This window comes from Diorhabda sublineata, chromosome 10, assembly GCF_026230105.1.
Source record: "Diorhabda sublineata isolate icDioSubl1.1 chromosome 10, icDioSubl1.1, whole genome shotgun sequence".
Classification (NCBI taxonomy): domain Eukaryota; kingdom Metazoa; phylum Arthropoda; class Insecta; order Coleoptera; family Chrysomelidae; genus Diorhabda; species Diorhabda sublineata.
The window spans coordinates 6542737-6559907 of record NC_079483.1 but is presented as its reverse complement, the minus strand read 5'-3'; the positions used below and the strand labels follow the sequence as shown (position 1 = coordinate 6559907).

The following is a 17171-nucleotide window of genomic DNA, read 5'->3' as shown; positions in this document are numbered from 1 at the left end:
AATTTTTGATAGATGATTAAGTATGTCCATTTAGTTGATTTGACGGAATAAATAATTCTACACTACTATCTGAAAGCCAGGGGCGACTCGTATCTAATGATTAACTATCCGTAGCTTTTACAGGGACAACCTGTACAATCTAGAAAATTTTAAATGAATTTTTCAATCTATTTTTTAACAAAAAGTTACTACTCTTTATCTAACACAATAAAATTCATGGTTTATGAGATATATAGATTTTTAGATCGTTGTATATGGCGAGAAAAACCGTTCACCATTATTTATTGAAAAAACTTACCAAAAACACAATAAAACATTACTATTTGAAATGTAGAAAAACTCATTTATATTATACTCAATATTTTATTAATACAAACTTATGAAGATACATTTGGCAACATGCTTAAAACTACACACGTGATGGCCCTACTGGATTCGGCGTCCTCTTCTCGAACGCTCTTTCTCTTACTATCGTTCATTTAATCAAGCTGGCTATGGAAATTCATTTGTTTTCTGTTTTGAATAAATGATAAATTGGTTATTTTATGTTTGGGAATTGCCTTTTTTTTGTTTTATTTTGAGCGGATTTCTTAATTTTTAATCGATACCCTGCGTTGTTGTATATACCCAACCCGTTCTTTTTATTATATTTTTTGTTCGGTAAAGCAGATGTGCTTTAATTACGTTTGTTTGGGAAGTTTCTTATTTCGTAGTTTGTGTAAGTCATAAATTTTAATGCAAATAAGACCTTTCGGGATAAAAAAACGAAGTACGATCAAAAAATGTTCTATAAGCAACAGCTGACGTTTTTTATATTCAACCTTACGGCAACTTAACTTTCAAGGGTTCAACTAATATAACATAGTATCGTATTTATTGTTATAAGTTACATTGTTGCCAAATAAATATTTTTGAAATCTCATATGTTATAAAAATTATTTTTTTTGCAGGAAAAATCTTTGAAAATTTCACGTTGAACCCCCCGCCTAAAAAAGAAGGTACTCCTCCGTCTCAACCGCCCACTCCCCCATCTACCCCCTTATCGCCAAAATCCAGCGACAATACCCAAAAATTATCAAACATTCCTACGACACCTACACTAAATTATCCCACGTCACAATCTAGTCAAAGATTACCTCAATTAACCCCGATTACCTGCCAAAGTTCACCCTTAAATTTGATCGGTAAGAAACCGCCACATCAAATATCTAAAAACGGCAGCCTATCCCATTCGCCGGACATGCTGTATACCAGCGCGGAAATTGAAGCCATCCGGAAAGTTAACGAAGAAGTAAACAACGCGGAAAAGATTTCTTCTAGTGGAAGGGTTAGTATGTTTGAATAATCTTGAAATAGTTGATTATTAACGAGAGCTGGCAACGTTGGTATTGTTAATTGCATATTGATGCCATGAGTGTTGCATACCATATATTTCAACGAATAATTATAATATGGTTTCGAATAAAAAATAAAAAAAAGCACTTCTGGATGATATCCGATATAATTTTTATTTTTAATAATAAGTTAGCGTAGATTTGAAAAGTATTTTAGATTATTTCAATAACGGTACAAGAGAAAATTAGAATAAGTTGATTGACTTATAGATAATATCGTCGTAATTATTTTAAAATGTAGAAAACTATATTTTTCTCTCATAATTACAGGTAACTGTAACTTTTGGTTGTAAATTTCCAACTTATTGTTCATAATTTTTAATTATTCTGTAAAAAGAGAAAAAATTATGTGAGAATTGGGTAGAATTCCATTTACATTTCGAACGCTAATTGAACAATGCTTTGATAAAAATCAACAAAAGCATTTTGTTTGAAATTAACGCAGGACCGTATTTAAAATAATAAAAATAATAATTATATCGTTATAATAATGAAAAATATCGAATCAAATACTGGATTTACTTTTATGTGGGAAGTATTTTATAAAAATGTTCAGAAACAGTCTCATGCTGACTAATTCTGCCAACAGGAAATGTAAATATAAACAAAACAAATTATTATGTATATGTTGTTTATTATTTATTCAATTTACAACGTTGCCAAGTTTTAATTCATGGTTGTAATTATGATATTTACATTATTGAGGGCCTATTTTGGGACCATATTGAATAAGAAATTATAGTTCATTCCACTTGCTAAATAGATGGACTAAAACACACTGGATAGCGATTATATGGATATAAATAATAATTAGTGAATAAATTTATAGAAAACTATTTAGCAGAAGAAGTTTTTATAATCATTTAATAGATTATGATTAAACTGGAATAGTTTTACACATTTTCATGTATGGATGTTTACTAGACGAATGGAATTAGATGAAGAAAATAACGATAAAGAAGACGAGAAAGAAAAGATGGAGTCAATAAAAATTTACGTGAATGAACGTTATAATTAAAATAATAGAAAGTCGATAAAAAACAGATCTACGTGGGTGAAAGAAGTAGGAGATCGTATAAAAGATAATATATAGACTATACAGGGTGTCCCACGACAAGTTAATTTCTGTATATGGTAAAATACTTATAGTAGAATCATTAAAATTTCTACGTTTGTGTTTTCGGATACGATCTTTTTAACTAAAATATTTTCAAAGATGGCCGACTTCCGATTCTACCGGAAATCGACTGTAACTTTGTTATTTTGTATAAAACACCCTATATATTAATACATTTTTGAAATCTACGTGAAATTTTAGTATACTTTTGTCTAAAAACGTTTTTCGAAAAATGCATACTTTTTGAGTTATTTAATTTTTTTGTAAAAAATTTGACCATTACAGGTCCTTATAATTATTTTTTTACGAAAATACCCTTAAAGATATGAAAACGGTTTCTATTCAGTTACTTTAAGCAGGGCTAGAAGTAGTTGAATTTATCTAGAAAAATTTTTCATTTTATATAGGGTGTGTAAATAAAGTGTTCAAACTTCCTGCATCTCTAAAAATTTACAGAAAACATTAAATATCTGGATAACGGTGAGATTTAGATATAGGAGAGTAAATATGAATTTGCCTTATTTTTACCCCTAAAATCATTAAAATATAAAAAACCGGGTTTTTCTATTAAAAAAATTAAAAAATTTGATATTTATGAAGTTCAATTTTGAACGCTTTTTATACACACCCTGTATAAAATAAAGAATTTTTCAACATAGATTCAAATACGTCTGATCTTGCTAAAAGCAACCCCACAGAAACCATTTTCATATCTTTAAGGGTATCCGCGTAAAAAAATTATTTATAAGGGTCTGCAACGTTCAATTTTTTTACAAAAAAATTAATAACTCAAAAAGTATGCATTTTTCGAAAAAAGCTTTCAAACAAAAGTATAGTAAAATTTTACATAGTTTTTAAAAATTTATTAATATACAAGGTGTTCCATTTAAAATAATAAAGTTACAGTCGACTTCCGGTAGATTCGGAAGTCGGCCATCTTTGAAAATATTTTAGTTAAAAAGATCGTATCCGAAAATATAAAAGTAGAAATTTTCATGATTTTACTATAAGTCTTTATTATTTATCTCGTATTATCTTTATTTTAACTTTCTTTAAATAGACGAGGGGCTCCAATTGTGTCGATAAAATTTTCTTCTTCTATTTTATTTTCTACTGCGCTTGTCTTCATTATGTGTCTACAAATCGTTCAATGAAATTAGGATCGATACTTTTTGTTCTACCTTGTATTTCTTACGTACGTAACTAAAATTAATGCTTTTTTTTATTTTCAGGGTATTTTTCCTACAAATTACCTTCCATTTTCTCAATTAACAAAGACTGAATCTTCAAGCCCTCCTCCACTAGATCCGAATCCGCTAAATGGTAAGATTTTCATATTTATCTATGTATTTAACATATTTTTCTATGTAATTTCTGTCAAAATCTGACGGCTACGTTTTGGACACTTTTTTTCCTAAATTCAGTTACGTATTTTTTTGTTAAATTGGTGTTTAATTAAATAAAATATCTCAGTACGACTTGAGATATAAAAAAAAAACGAAAAAACATCTATTCAAATTAAGCAAAACACGACTTTAATTGTCCTAAATTGATTGTGACAAGATTTAATTTGGTTATTAACACACAGATATCGACTAATTTAAGCAATAATTATTAGTTTTTAAATGTACATTCACATACATAACAATAATTAATTTTATCAAATTTCTTCTACGTACACTATTTACAAAATTATTTCTACCATGAATACGGGTTCTTAATAACCATAACTAAAAGATTAAAACTGTATCGATGAGATAGAAACACGCAGTGGCGGATCTAAGAGGAATGGGTAAATTATAGCATATATAAATAAATCACAAATCACAAATAATGTCATTCATTTTGTTTATTAAATATTCGTACAGAAAGAAAACCTAGTAATTATTTAGAATTGGAAAACCAGGCAAAAATAGCTCAAAAATTTTCCTCACCTAGAAAATATTTTGGTACGCAGATAATTGGAGGTGGAGGAGAAACCCTATTTTTAGGTTAGATTGAGTTATATTAGATTCGGTTAAATTAAGACGCTCCAAAATGTTTTTTCCTCATCTGAAAACTATTTTGTTGAATAGAATTGGATAGTTAGAGGTAGGGGAGACATGTTATACGAGGTTTAATCGAAAAACAAAACACTATTTTTAGGTTAGATTGAGTTATATTAGATTCGGTTAAATTAAGACCCTCCAAAATGTTTTTTCCTCATCTGAAAACTATTTTTTTGAATAAAATTGGATAAATAGAGGTAGGGTAGACATGTTATACGAGGTTTAATCAAAAAAAAAACACTATTTTTAGGTTATATTGAGTTATATTAGATTCGGTTAAATTAAGACGCTTCAAACTGTTTTGTCCTCATCTGAAAACTATTTTTTTTGAATAAAATTGGATAAATATAGGTAGGGTAGACATGTTATACGAGGTTTAATCGAAAAAAAAACACGATTTTTAGGTTAGATTGAGTTATATTAGATTCGGTTAAATTAAGACGCTCCAAAATGTTTTTTCCTCATCTTAAAACTATTTTTTTGAATAAAATTGGATAAATAGAGGTAGGGTAGACATGTTATACGAGGTTTGATCGAAAAAAAACACGATTTTTAGGTTAGATTGAGTTATATTAGATTCGGTTAAATTAAGACGCTCCAAAATGTTTTTTTCCTCATCTTAAAACTATTTTTTTGAATAAAATTGGATAAATAGAGGTAGGGTAGACATGTTATACGAGGTTTAATCGAAAAAAAACACTATTTTTAGGTTAGATTGAGTTATATTAGATTCGGTTAAATTAAGACGCTCCAAACTGTTTTTTCCTCATCTTAAAACTATTTTTTTGAATAAAATTGGATAAATAGAGGTAGGTTAGATATGTTATACGAGGTTTAATCGAAAAAAAAAACACGATTTTTAGGTTAGATTGAGTTATATTAGATTCGGTTAAGTTAGGACGCTCCAAAAATTGTTTCCCACCTGGAATCCACATAAAAAATGTTTCCTCTACTTCTAATTATCTAACCAAATAGTCTCTAGGTAAGGGAAAAATTTTGGTACTGACGTAACTCAACCTATATCATGTTTTTTCCCATCAAATCCCATAAAAATGTCCAAAGTAGTTTCCAATTGGGGAAAAATTTCTTGGAGAGACTTTTTCCTGAAAATTCAATCCCAAATAATTTTCTAAAGTCTTAATATTAGAAGTACAGCCTATCGTATTCTACGCTTAAAACCTTTCTTTGAGTTTATATGCAATTAATTTTCGCACTGCTTTTCCAACAAACCTTCATTTGAGTGGAAACTTATGGATAGAAAGTGATAGTATTAAAAAAAATTAGTCTTTGCGACTCAAAATCTACCTGGGGAAGATAATTAGACTTGCTCAATCTTGTCTCCAGATCCGATATCCCAAGAAATGTACTGAAACTCTAACCTTAACAAAAGCTACTACAAACAAAATCCAGATAAAGTATCGAAGAATGTAATTAGCGATGTTTGATCCATTCCCGAGTGATAATGGGACAAACATTACCAGGATAATTATTGAATGGAGACCAAGAGAAGATGTCTTTAGAAGTGGAGAACGTCCACCAAGTCACTGGTCTGATGATGGTTTCCAGTTAAATGATAGCCGACTGAATCCATTGATTCTTTTGGGGTTCATATACTAGTTTTCTCAAATAGACCCTAAGTACCAAGTTCCAATGCAAATTTTTTCATCATCATCATCTTCTGCTGTATATTCTGTTGCTAAATACGAGATTTCATTCAAATTAAAAAAACTTTTGAAGTTATAAAATAGTAAATCTTCGTAACTGACTTTTTGTTTCGCTTTAAACTTGGCCGAATTGTCAAGGACGACAATGCGATGGTTCAATCAAAATACCTGATTATCCTGAATCAGTTGAGACTTACCGAAATGTGTTGATGGTTGCGAATTTTCGAAGTTATAGAAAAGATTCTGTTAATTAATTTGTACACCTTGTAATTAAAAAAGCAACCGCGCCGTTCGTTACGCCTATGATCGTAAAATACTTTCACATTCAAAGAAAATTCCGGACGTGCCCAATGAAACGTTTCTGTATTATTATTCTAAAGAATTGGTTGGTTTTAGTCACTTTTTAAAAGCCTTTTCGCACACACCCATTTGTTTCAAAAGACATTACACATTTTCTGTGTCTATTCCAAGAAATTTTTTAATACAAGTTTGTAGTCATTTGAAAAACGTTTTGTAATAAAAGTTATAGAATAAGTACAAATCATTGGGTGTCAAATAAGGTCTATAAGGCGGATGATCCATCAATTCGATGCTGTGACTGCTCAAAAACGTTCCGGTTTAAACTGATGTCTCTTGGTGGAGAATGATTCGTCGTCTGCGATTGGTCTTCGTTCTGGTAAACAAATGGAGATGTACCAATAGGAATTGACAGTTTTAAGTTGCTCTAATGGAACGACGAATACATCTAAACAACTTGTAACCATTCGCTTCGACTTTTGTTGAATTTGGTTCATCTCGAAAGACCCATAATGTTTGAAATTTTGTTTTATTCTAATTTTCTCCACAAATTTCACCAAAAATGCGATTTTAGGTGTTTCCATTTATCAAATAGATTCTCGATTATTATAAATCATTCAAAAGCAAAAATTTATATTGAGAAGTTTCAAACAGACCTAGACATATTTCACAGAAAACTGCAGGCGTTTTTCTTTAGAAAAGAGTATCCGACAATACACAAGGTTCTTGTCGTGGTTCTAGATGATAAGGACAGGGAAGATTATCCCCCGAATCTAGGAAGAACCATCTTCCATGCCGGACCCCATTCAGATGTGGTAGAAACCATTAAACTGGTTCTTCTCGTCCAAACGAAGTTTATATTCGCAATCACCTCGTATATCATCTCAAAAATACCGCCCAAAAATTGTGTTCAGTTGAAAACATAGTTTTCAAATTTCCAAGCAGGTAAACTGTTTACCTTCAGTCTCAGACAGTGTAATTGTGTGTGATGGTGTAGTTGTCGTGTAAACTGTCTTCAGTCTCGTCGAAACCGCACGTCAAACAGTGTAAATGTGAGTTTTGGTGTAGTGGTGGTGTAAACAGTCTTCAGTTTCGTCGAAACTGCGTGTCAGATAGTGTAATTGTTTGTGTTTGTGTAGTTGTGGTGTAAACAGTATTTAGTCTCGTCGAAACACGCGTGGAATATCGGATGATAAAGAAATCGTTAGACCAAATGAATTTTTGGTAAAAACAAATTGATACAAGCCTAAAACAGGCTTTTTTAATTAAAATTTAATTATTTAAAACTTGTAGCGCTTAAATTTTCCATTTTGCAATGTGTTGAATCACGAAAAGAAATCTTAAAAAATAATCATCGAATTTCTTAACCACAAATAATAATCTTATGAATGATGAATACGTATACCTCTAAAGGCATAAAATCGCTAAAAATTACAAAAAGAAGAAGCCGATTGCGAAACATTCCGAAATGAAGTTATTGATTGGTTTCATTTTTCACCCAATACCCGTCCAGTTTTGACGTGTAACACGCCATGTGTAAAATTCAATCTTTTATGTTGAACCGTGTACCGAAATTAGTATTTTACGTTATTAAAAATTCGGCTGCCGTATTTAAACCCTCCCTAACCCCTTCAGAATAACGTACTCAGATACGGACTTGCCGCAACAACTTCGAATATTTTCGAATTTATTTCAAACTATTATTTAATCGTATGTTTTCTATGATTTGAGTATGAATAAATTCAAATTAGATTAAAAAATGAGTGCGCTAAAAAATGGAAGATGAATACACAATGTGTGCGTGAAATTAGCGTATGGAAGTACGAAAATAATTGGAATGAATGAGATAAAGACAAGAAATTTGACATAAAAACTGAAAACTGATAAATAATAGCCAAGAAACAGTAGAAAATAGAAATAGTGGAAAAAGGAATTGATGATAAACTTGAGGGAACATAAAAATTTGGAAATAAACGACAAGAACACGAAATACGTGGAAAGAACTCATAGTGAACTAGATATAGACAAGAAATGTGGTAAAAAGTATAAAAACCGATGAACAAAGACATAGATAATAAGAAAATGATAAAAACAAGAATCGGGGAATGAAGAAAGTGTAATAAATTTCAAGAAAGTCCATATAATTTAGAAATAACCGATTATAAGACAAGAAATATGGAAAGGACTTGAAATAATTGGAATAAAGACCAAAAATTTGAAGAAAGGATTAAAAACTGATAAATAGTAGCAAGAAAACAGTAGAAAGTAGAATTAGTGGAAGAAGGAATTGATGATAAACTTGAGGGAACATAAAAAATTGGAAATAAACGACAAGAACACGAAATAAGTGGAAAGAACTCGAAGTGGACGAGATATAGACAAGAAATGTGGTAAAAAGAACAAAAACTGATGAATAAAGACAAAGATAATAAGAGAATGATAAAAAGAAGAATCGGGGAATGAACAAAGTGGAATGAATGCAAGAAAGTCCATATAATTTAGAAATAACCGATTATAAGACAAGAAATATGGAAAAGACTTGAAATAATTGGAATAAAGACCAAAAATTTGAAGAAAGGATTAAAAACTGATGAATAACAGCAAGACAACAGTAGGAAGCAGACTTAAAGAAAGAAGAAAACGAATTGATTTGAGGTTAAACTCGAAGAAAAGAGAAAGTGATTAATTTGAAAGGAAAGTTGACAAACTATATGGAATAAACTTAAATTGAAGAAGATAAAGACAAAAAATATGTGTTTAATTTGATAATAATTCAATTTTAATTGACGTAAATTCAATATCTAAAACTTAAATCTCGTTGTATAAAAAAAATTATTTATTCCGACCCTGTTGATCAATATTATCAGGGCACCCCCAGATTACGTATATACATGTTTAAAGTAAGCCCTTATAGCCAGAAAATAAATACTTCTCAAACGTAGTTTTTTAAAAAGCAATCGACCAAACGTACACCGATTTTCATCGTAAAGTTTTTCTTCGTAAACTTCATCGACTGCTTGTACTCACACAATTCGACCAGACGTACTCTAACCTAAAATTGAATAGTTTTTAAGCGAGAATTTCGGTTGGTCGATTGTTAAAATCCTTAAAACGTATGTGAACTCTTTTATTCGATATTTGAAAGGGTTAAAAGATAAATAAGGTAGTTTTTTTTGTATTACATAAACCCTTTTATATGAAATTTGAAATTCTAAACCTTTTTATTTTGGTACTTTTTTATTATATTTAAATTCAACACGTGTGCGTTTCGTTGTAGGGATTTTCAAGTCGATACGATGGGAAACGTTCTTTTCTTCTTTATTTTATAATTAAATCTTAATAAAACTTATATACAGGTTGTCCTATAACATGAATAAAATTCACGTTTATACAAAAATGTCAATATGGCAGTTGAGATGAGTTCAAATGAGTCAACTCATTTTTGCAGAATGGAAATAAGCTTAAAGACAAGTTGAGTTAAGTTCTACTTAATTTTTTAAGTATAATCGAGCTTAAATTACTCTAATTTGAGTTAAATTATGTTGAAATGAATGATTTGTCGTTGATATAAATACAAATAAAACAATATGTAGGGTAAACAGTTTGATTAAGTCAATAAAAGTCGAAATAAGTTGAAACAAGTTCGACTTAACTTGAAATAATATAAATAACTTTGAGACAAGTTCAAACATGTTAATATGAATTAATTTCGTTTTAAAATAACAGAAAATAATAAAAATGTAGAGCAATAAGTTCAGTTAAGTTAAGATGAGTCTATATGAGTCTATATATGAGTTGAATTAAGTGCAACTTAATTTTGAGTGATGAAAATATGGGCAAAAGTCGATGCAAGTCGAAATAAGTTGAATTTAAGTATAATTAAGCTGAAATTTAATTTCATTTATTCATTTAATTCCATTTAAGTCAAACTATGTCCAAATAAATTATGTTCACGTAAAAATAGCTGGAAATAAATGAAAATGTAGGACAAATGATTTCATTAAGTCGAAGCAAGCTTAATTCAACTTGAAACAGTGGAAATAAGTTAAGATAAGTTTTACTTAACTTTTTTAAGTATAATGAAATTGAAATTACTCCAATTTAAGTTTAATTATATTCAAATAAATTAAGTTTACGTGAAAATAACTGGAAATGAATGAAAATGTACGAAAAAAAGTTTCATTAAGTTGAAGGAAGTCGAAATAAGTTGAAAAAAGTTTAGCTTAACACAAAAAATTGGAAATAAGTTCAACTTAACATTTTTAAGTAGACTGAAGCTGGAATTACTCTAATTTAAGTTCCTTTATATTTAAAGAAATCAATTTTACGTGAAAATAACTGGAAATGAATGAAAATGTACGAAAAAAAGTTTGATTAAGTTGAAGGAAGTCGAAATAAGTTGAAACAAGTTTAGCTTAACACAAAAAATTGGAAATAAGTTCAACTTAACATGTTTAAGTAGACTGAAGCTGGAATTACTCTAATTTAAGTTCAATTATGTTCAAAGAAATCAATTTTACGTGAAAATAACTGGAAATAAATGAAAATGTACGAAAAAAAGTTTCATTAAGTCTAGGGAAGTAAAAATAAGTTGAAACAAGCTCAACTTAACTCGAAAAATTGGAAATAAGTTCAACTTAACATTTTTAAGTACACTGAAGCTGGAATTACTCTAATTTAAGTTCCTTTATATTTAAAGAAATCAATTTTACGTGAAAATAACTGGAAATGAATGAAAATGTACGAATAAAAGTTTCATTAAGTTGAAGGAAGTCGAAATAAGTTGAAACAAGTTCAACTTAACTCGAAAAACTGGAAATAAGTTTAACGTAACATTTTTAAGTAGACTGAAGCTGGAATTAGTCTAATTTAAGTTCAATTATGTACAAAGAAATCAATTTTACGTGAAAATAACTGGAAATGAATGAAAATGTACGAAAAAAAGTTTCATTAAGTTGAAGGAAGTCGAAATAAGTTTAAACAGGGTAAACTTAACTCGAAAAATTGGAAATAAGTTCAACTTAAAATGTTTAAGTAGACTGAAGCTGGAATTACTCTAATTTAAGTTCAATTATGTTAAAATGAATTCATTTTGCGTGAAAATAACTGGAAATGAATGAAAATGTACGAAAAAAAGTTTCATTAAGTTGAAGGAAGTCGAAATAAGTTGAAACAAGGTAAACTTAACTCGAAAAATTGGAAATAAGTTCAACTTAAAATGTTTAAGTAGACTGAAGCTGGAATTACTCTAATTTAAGTTCAATTATGTTAAAATGAATTCATTTTGCGTGAAAATAACTGGAAATGAATGAAAATGTACGAAAAAAAGTTTCATTAAGTTGAAGGAAGTCGAAATAAGTTTAAACAGGGTAAACTTAACTCGAAAAATTGGAAATAAGTTCAACTTAACATTTTTAAGTACACTGAAGCTGGAATTACTCTAATTTAAGTTCCTTTATATTTAAAGAAATCAATTTTACGTGAAAATAACTGGAAATGAATGAAAATGTACGAAAAAAAGTTTCATTAAATTGAAGGAAGTCGAAATAAGTTTAAACAGGGTAAACTTAACTCGAAAAATTGGAAATAAGTTCAACTTAAAATGTTTAAGTAGACTGAAGCTGGAATTACTCTAATTTAAGTTCAATTATGTTGAAATAAATTCATTTTGCGTGAAAATAACTGGAAATGAATGAAAATGTACGAAAAAAAGTTTCATTAAGTTGAAGGAAGTCGAAATAAGTTTAAACAGGGTAAACTTAACTCGAAAAATTGGAAATAAGTTCAACTTAAAATGTTTAAGTGGACTGAAGCTGGAATTACTCTAATTTAAGTTCAATTATGTTGAAATAAATTCATTTTGCGTGAAAATAACTGGAAATGAATGAAAATGTACGAAAAAAAGTTTCATTAAGTTGAAGGAAGTCGAAATAAGTTTAAACAGGGTAAACTTAACTCGAAAAATTGGAAATAAGTTCAACTTAACATTTTTAAGTACACTGAAGCTGGAATTACTCTAATTTAAGTTCCTTTATATTTAAAGAAATCAATTTTACGTGAAAATAACTGGAAATGAATGAAAATGTACGAAAAAAAGTTTCATTAAGTTGAAGGAAGTCGAAATAAGTTGAAACAAGTTCAACTTAACTCGAAAAACTGGAAATAAGTTTAACGTAACATTTTTAAGTAGACTGAAGCTGGAATTAGTCTAATTTAAGTTGAATTATGTACAAAGAAATCAATTTTACGTGAAAATAACTGGAAATGAATGAAAATGTACGAAAAAAAGTTTCATTAAGTTGAAGGAAGTCGAAATAAGTTTAAACAGGGTAAACTTAACTCGAAAAATTGGAAATAAGTTCAACTTAAAATGTTTAAGTAGACTGAAGCTGGAATTACTCTAATTTAAGTTCAATTATGTTGAAATAAATTCATTTTGCGTGAAAATAACTTTAAATGAATGAAAATGTACGAAAAAAAGTTTCATTAAGTTGAAGGAAGTCGAAATAAGTTTAAACAGGGTAAACTTAACTCGAAAAATTGGAAATAAGTTCAACTTAAAATGTTTAAGTAGACTGAAGCTGGAATTACTCTAATTTAAGTTCAATTATGTTGAAATAAATTCATTTTGCGTGAAAATAACTTTAAATGAATGAAAATGTACGAAAAAAAGTTTCATTAAGTTGAAGGAAGTCGAAATAAGTTTAAACAGGGTAAACTTAACTCGAAAAATTGGAAATAAGTTCAACTTAAAATGTTTAAGTAGACTGAAGCTGGAATTACTCTAATTTAAGTTCAATTATGTTGAAATAAATTCATTTTGCGTGAAAATAACTGGAAATGAATGAAAATGTACGAAAAAAAGTTTCATTAAGTTGAAGGAAGTCGAAATAAGTTTAAACAGGGTAAACTTAACTCGAAAAATTGGAAATAAGTTCAACTTAAAATGTTTAAGTAGACTGAAGCTGGAATTACTCTAATTTAAGTTCAATTATGTTGAAATAAATTCATTTTGCGTGAAAATAACTGGAAATGAATGAAAATGTACGAAAAAAAGTTTCATTAAGTTGAAGGAAGTCGAAATAAGTTGAAACAAGGTAAACTTAACTCGAAAAATTAGTAATAAGTTCAACTTAAAATGTTTAAGTAGACTGAAGCTGGAATTACTCTAATTTAAGTTCAATTATGTTGAAATAAATTCATTTTGCGTGAAAATAACAGGGAATAAATGAAAATGAAAAGCAAAAAGTTTGATTAAGTCTAGGGAAGTAAAAATAAATTGAAACAAGCTCAACTTAACTCGAAAAATTTAAATAAATTCAACTTAACTTTTTTAAGTATAATGAAGCTGAAATTAATCAAGAATCAAATAGACTAATCAAACCTAACCTAATCGTCTCCAAGTGTTAAAGCAAGAGCTGCTAACCACAAAAAAAACAGCCAATTGACTTCTTTGGATATCTTTTTATGGGCTCCCTTTTTTCTCCAAATTTTTAATAAAATTCTACATCTATGAAGAGGACTAGGAGGTACATAAACGTAAACATCCTCATAAGTATTTTCTTTACCGAATATTTCGACAAAATCTAATCAGAACTTCATGCAAAATTGAAAATAGCATTAAACACGTCGAGGAAACCTCTATGGTTATTACAACACAACCAAATATTTTCATACAAGTCGAATATAAAGTAAAACATCAATACAAATATTAAAAATCCAGTTTGGTTTGAAAAGGATCGTTATAACAGTTTATTATCATGCGTCTCTTCCATCAATATCGATATCAATTTGTTTTCAATGATCTCAACTAATAAAATTGTTTTCCCATATCATGGGCATCCAGTAAAAATTAACGATATTCGTCGAACAGTTACAATGTTCGCAAATATAATAAACTTTGATTTACAGTACAATAAAACCTAGTTTGGCTTTTTGTTTTCGTATAGCGAAACTAGTTTTTCCTTCAAGTACCGACGATAAACTATTTGTAGTACGACTTTTATTACGGAAAGCAGCCCATCGTTTTATCCATCAAATTCTCGAGCAATTAGTGAATCTTCTTGTATAAAAAATCGTGTATGTATCGATAATTTTTACAGTGCTCCATCAAAATATGAAAACAAAAAGTATAACGATGAAATTTATAATTTTGTAATTTGCCATTTCGACCCCATAGCCTGTTAATATTTCTCTTCCATTATCTCTTGTCTTCACCTCCCAATTAAGAACTCCGTCATCCGTTAGATCCCATTTTATCTCCGCACACCATCACTTTGTGAATCTTCTTCATTTTTTACGTCTTCTTGCCATATTTATATCGTTTTTTCTACACATTCCAGCCATCTTAGCCTTCTAGATCGTACAGGCTCTTGATACCTATTTTTTCCTTACCAACCAACCTTTTTTTGGTATTTAGTAGTCACTGGGGACCAAATCTGGACTATACTGTGGACGAGATAGCAATTCGAAATATAATTCATTCAATTTAACCATCATTACCAAAATAGTGGTTTTTGAGTCCGTTTTTCTTTGATTTTTGATCCAACAACTCTATATAGTACTCACTATCAACGATCTAGCACTTTTAAAGATAGTAGATGAACAATATTCCATGTACATCCCAAAATACTGAAACCATAACCTTCCCAGTTGATTGTTGTACCTTTGGACGTAGTTCACCGACTGCAGTCCACTCAGATTATGATCGATTTGATTCAGGAATGAAGTGATGGATCTACATTTCATCTATTGTAACATATCGACGAAAAAAACCAGACCAAATTTGTTCTGAATCATCAAAACGTTGTTGTTTTCGATCGACTGTAAGTAAACGCGACAACCACTTCGAAAAAAGTTTTGTGGACTTTTTTGGTGTTTTTTGGAGTAACCAGACGACCAGAATGTTCACCATCAGTACGACCACGTTTTAATTCACCAAACCAAAACTTTGAAAGTCATTGCTGAGCTTATACAGTATTTTTTTTTTCATCAACAAGCAATAATAAATTAAAAAACGAAATTGTCTTAAAAATAACCGTCACTCAAATGGCTGTCACTTTTTTCTGACAAATCTAAATGTCAAACTTGTAGTTCGTAAACGTCATTTGACAATGACAGCGCCATCTGCGTGTCAGTGACACGATCTAGTTTTATTTAGTTTCCACTTTCGCTAGCAAAAACTACTATCGGTCTAATGACTATTTAATATAGAAATAGTATGTTTCTTTTGAAAAATGTTTTTGTAGGTTAATATCTAGCTTATTTTTCGCGCGTATTTGCTACCTAGAGTTAACCTTAGTTTTATTTTATTTGTTTTTGATAAGTGTTCCATGGTGGATGTAACTGTAGATTTGCTTTTGTTTCATGCGTTTTGGGATGTTTCATTCTCATCAAATCGGATATCTGCTAGTTTATTCTTGCCTGCACGCCTTTTTCACAAACAAATCTCTTCAATCCATATCCAATATTACAAATAGATACGTGTTATATTGCCGTTCCCATCTCTCGAAATTTTAACGTCATCGAAATCAGAATAAGGTAAATATATATAGAAACTGATGTTCTGTTCCATCTTTAATATTAATAATAATAATAATTTCCCATTTATTTTTATTAGATCGAAATGAAAGACTTTGACGTACGACGTATGACAAGCAATAGGCGCGTTCTTGAGTGTAATTTGTATAATAAACAACATTTTTTACCGGTTTTGTATCTTTTTATTATCAATTTTGAGCTGGTATGATACCTTTTTAATCCCTCCATATTTGTATCTCATGCCTTTTGTACAAATTAACGAATAAAAGTTTCTCTTGAAACTATTAGTTTGATCAAGCAATCAAACGAATTGTCAAAATCACCTGACGATCATTTTAAAATGGTCGTCGTGGAATAAACAAATGTTTTTGTCGTAAATTTGTGTATCATTTGTATTAATAATTATTATTTATACCAGATCTATTGCGAAATGACTACTGATATTCATAAATTGCTTGATACATACGAGAAAATCAATTGCTTGCCCCACGGCTGTCATTTTGATGTATTATACGTCACAAAATGTCAAAAGGTATTTAAAAAATCGTTGCTTCGTGTGTGTGCTGAAGAGATTATTTCGATTCACGGTGTATATATCCAAGTAGAATCGAAGAAAATACATCAAGTAGATAAATAACTTTCAATGATGATATTAAAATGACCGATAACTCTTTCTTTCACTTTATTCAAATATTTACTGCCCATTCACGCAAATCGGGTCCCGTACTCGTTCATTTTCTTTGTTGTGGTCTGTTCCTCAAAAGGAATTTAGCCAGTTCGGCTCGTAAAATGTTAGCGGTGACTAGACAATGATACAGTAAATATCAGAAATAAATATAAATTCTTCTTTTTTTGGTTTTACGTCAACGTTCATGTTAACGATGTACCAGGTCATTGATTATTGCAATTTGAATTCTTAATGATTTTAATTCTTTATACGGGATCTTCAAGAGCTTATGCATGAATTAAATTCGTATTGATTCAGGGTTGGTTTTTATTAATTCGATTGTTTTTATAAATTCTTCGTTTTTAAATGTTTTTCTTATCGCAAGACGCGAAAACATGCCAAAAATCTCAAAATAATGGTACTTATTTCAATTTTTTGTGCACA

At 29.5% G+C, this 17171-nt stretch overlaps 1 protein-coding gene across 2 annotated transcripts in view; it reads left to right on the top strand.

Moving 5' to 3' along the window:
• Nucleotides 1–17171, top strand: part of LOC130449947 (zinc finger protein castor homolog 1) — a 182190-nt gene that overhangs the window by 114256 nt on the left and 50763 nt on the right. For both annotated transcript variants that reach the window (XM_056788065.1, XM_056788064.1), the window contains exons 4-5: nt 951–1327; nt 3744–3834. In XM_056788065.1, coding sequence (XP_056644043.1) covers nt 951–1327; nt 3744–3834 — 468 coding nt within the window. The remainder of the gene's footprint in view (nt 1–950; nt 1328–3743; nt 3835–17171) is intronic.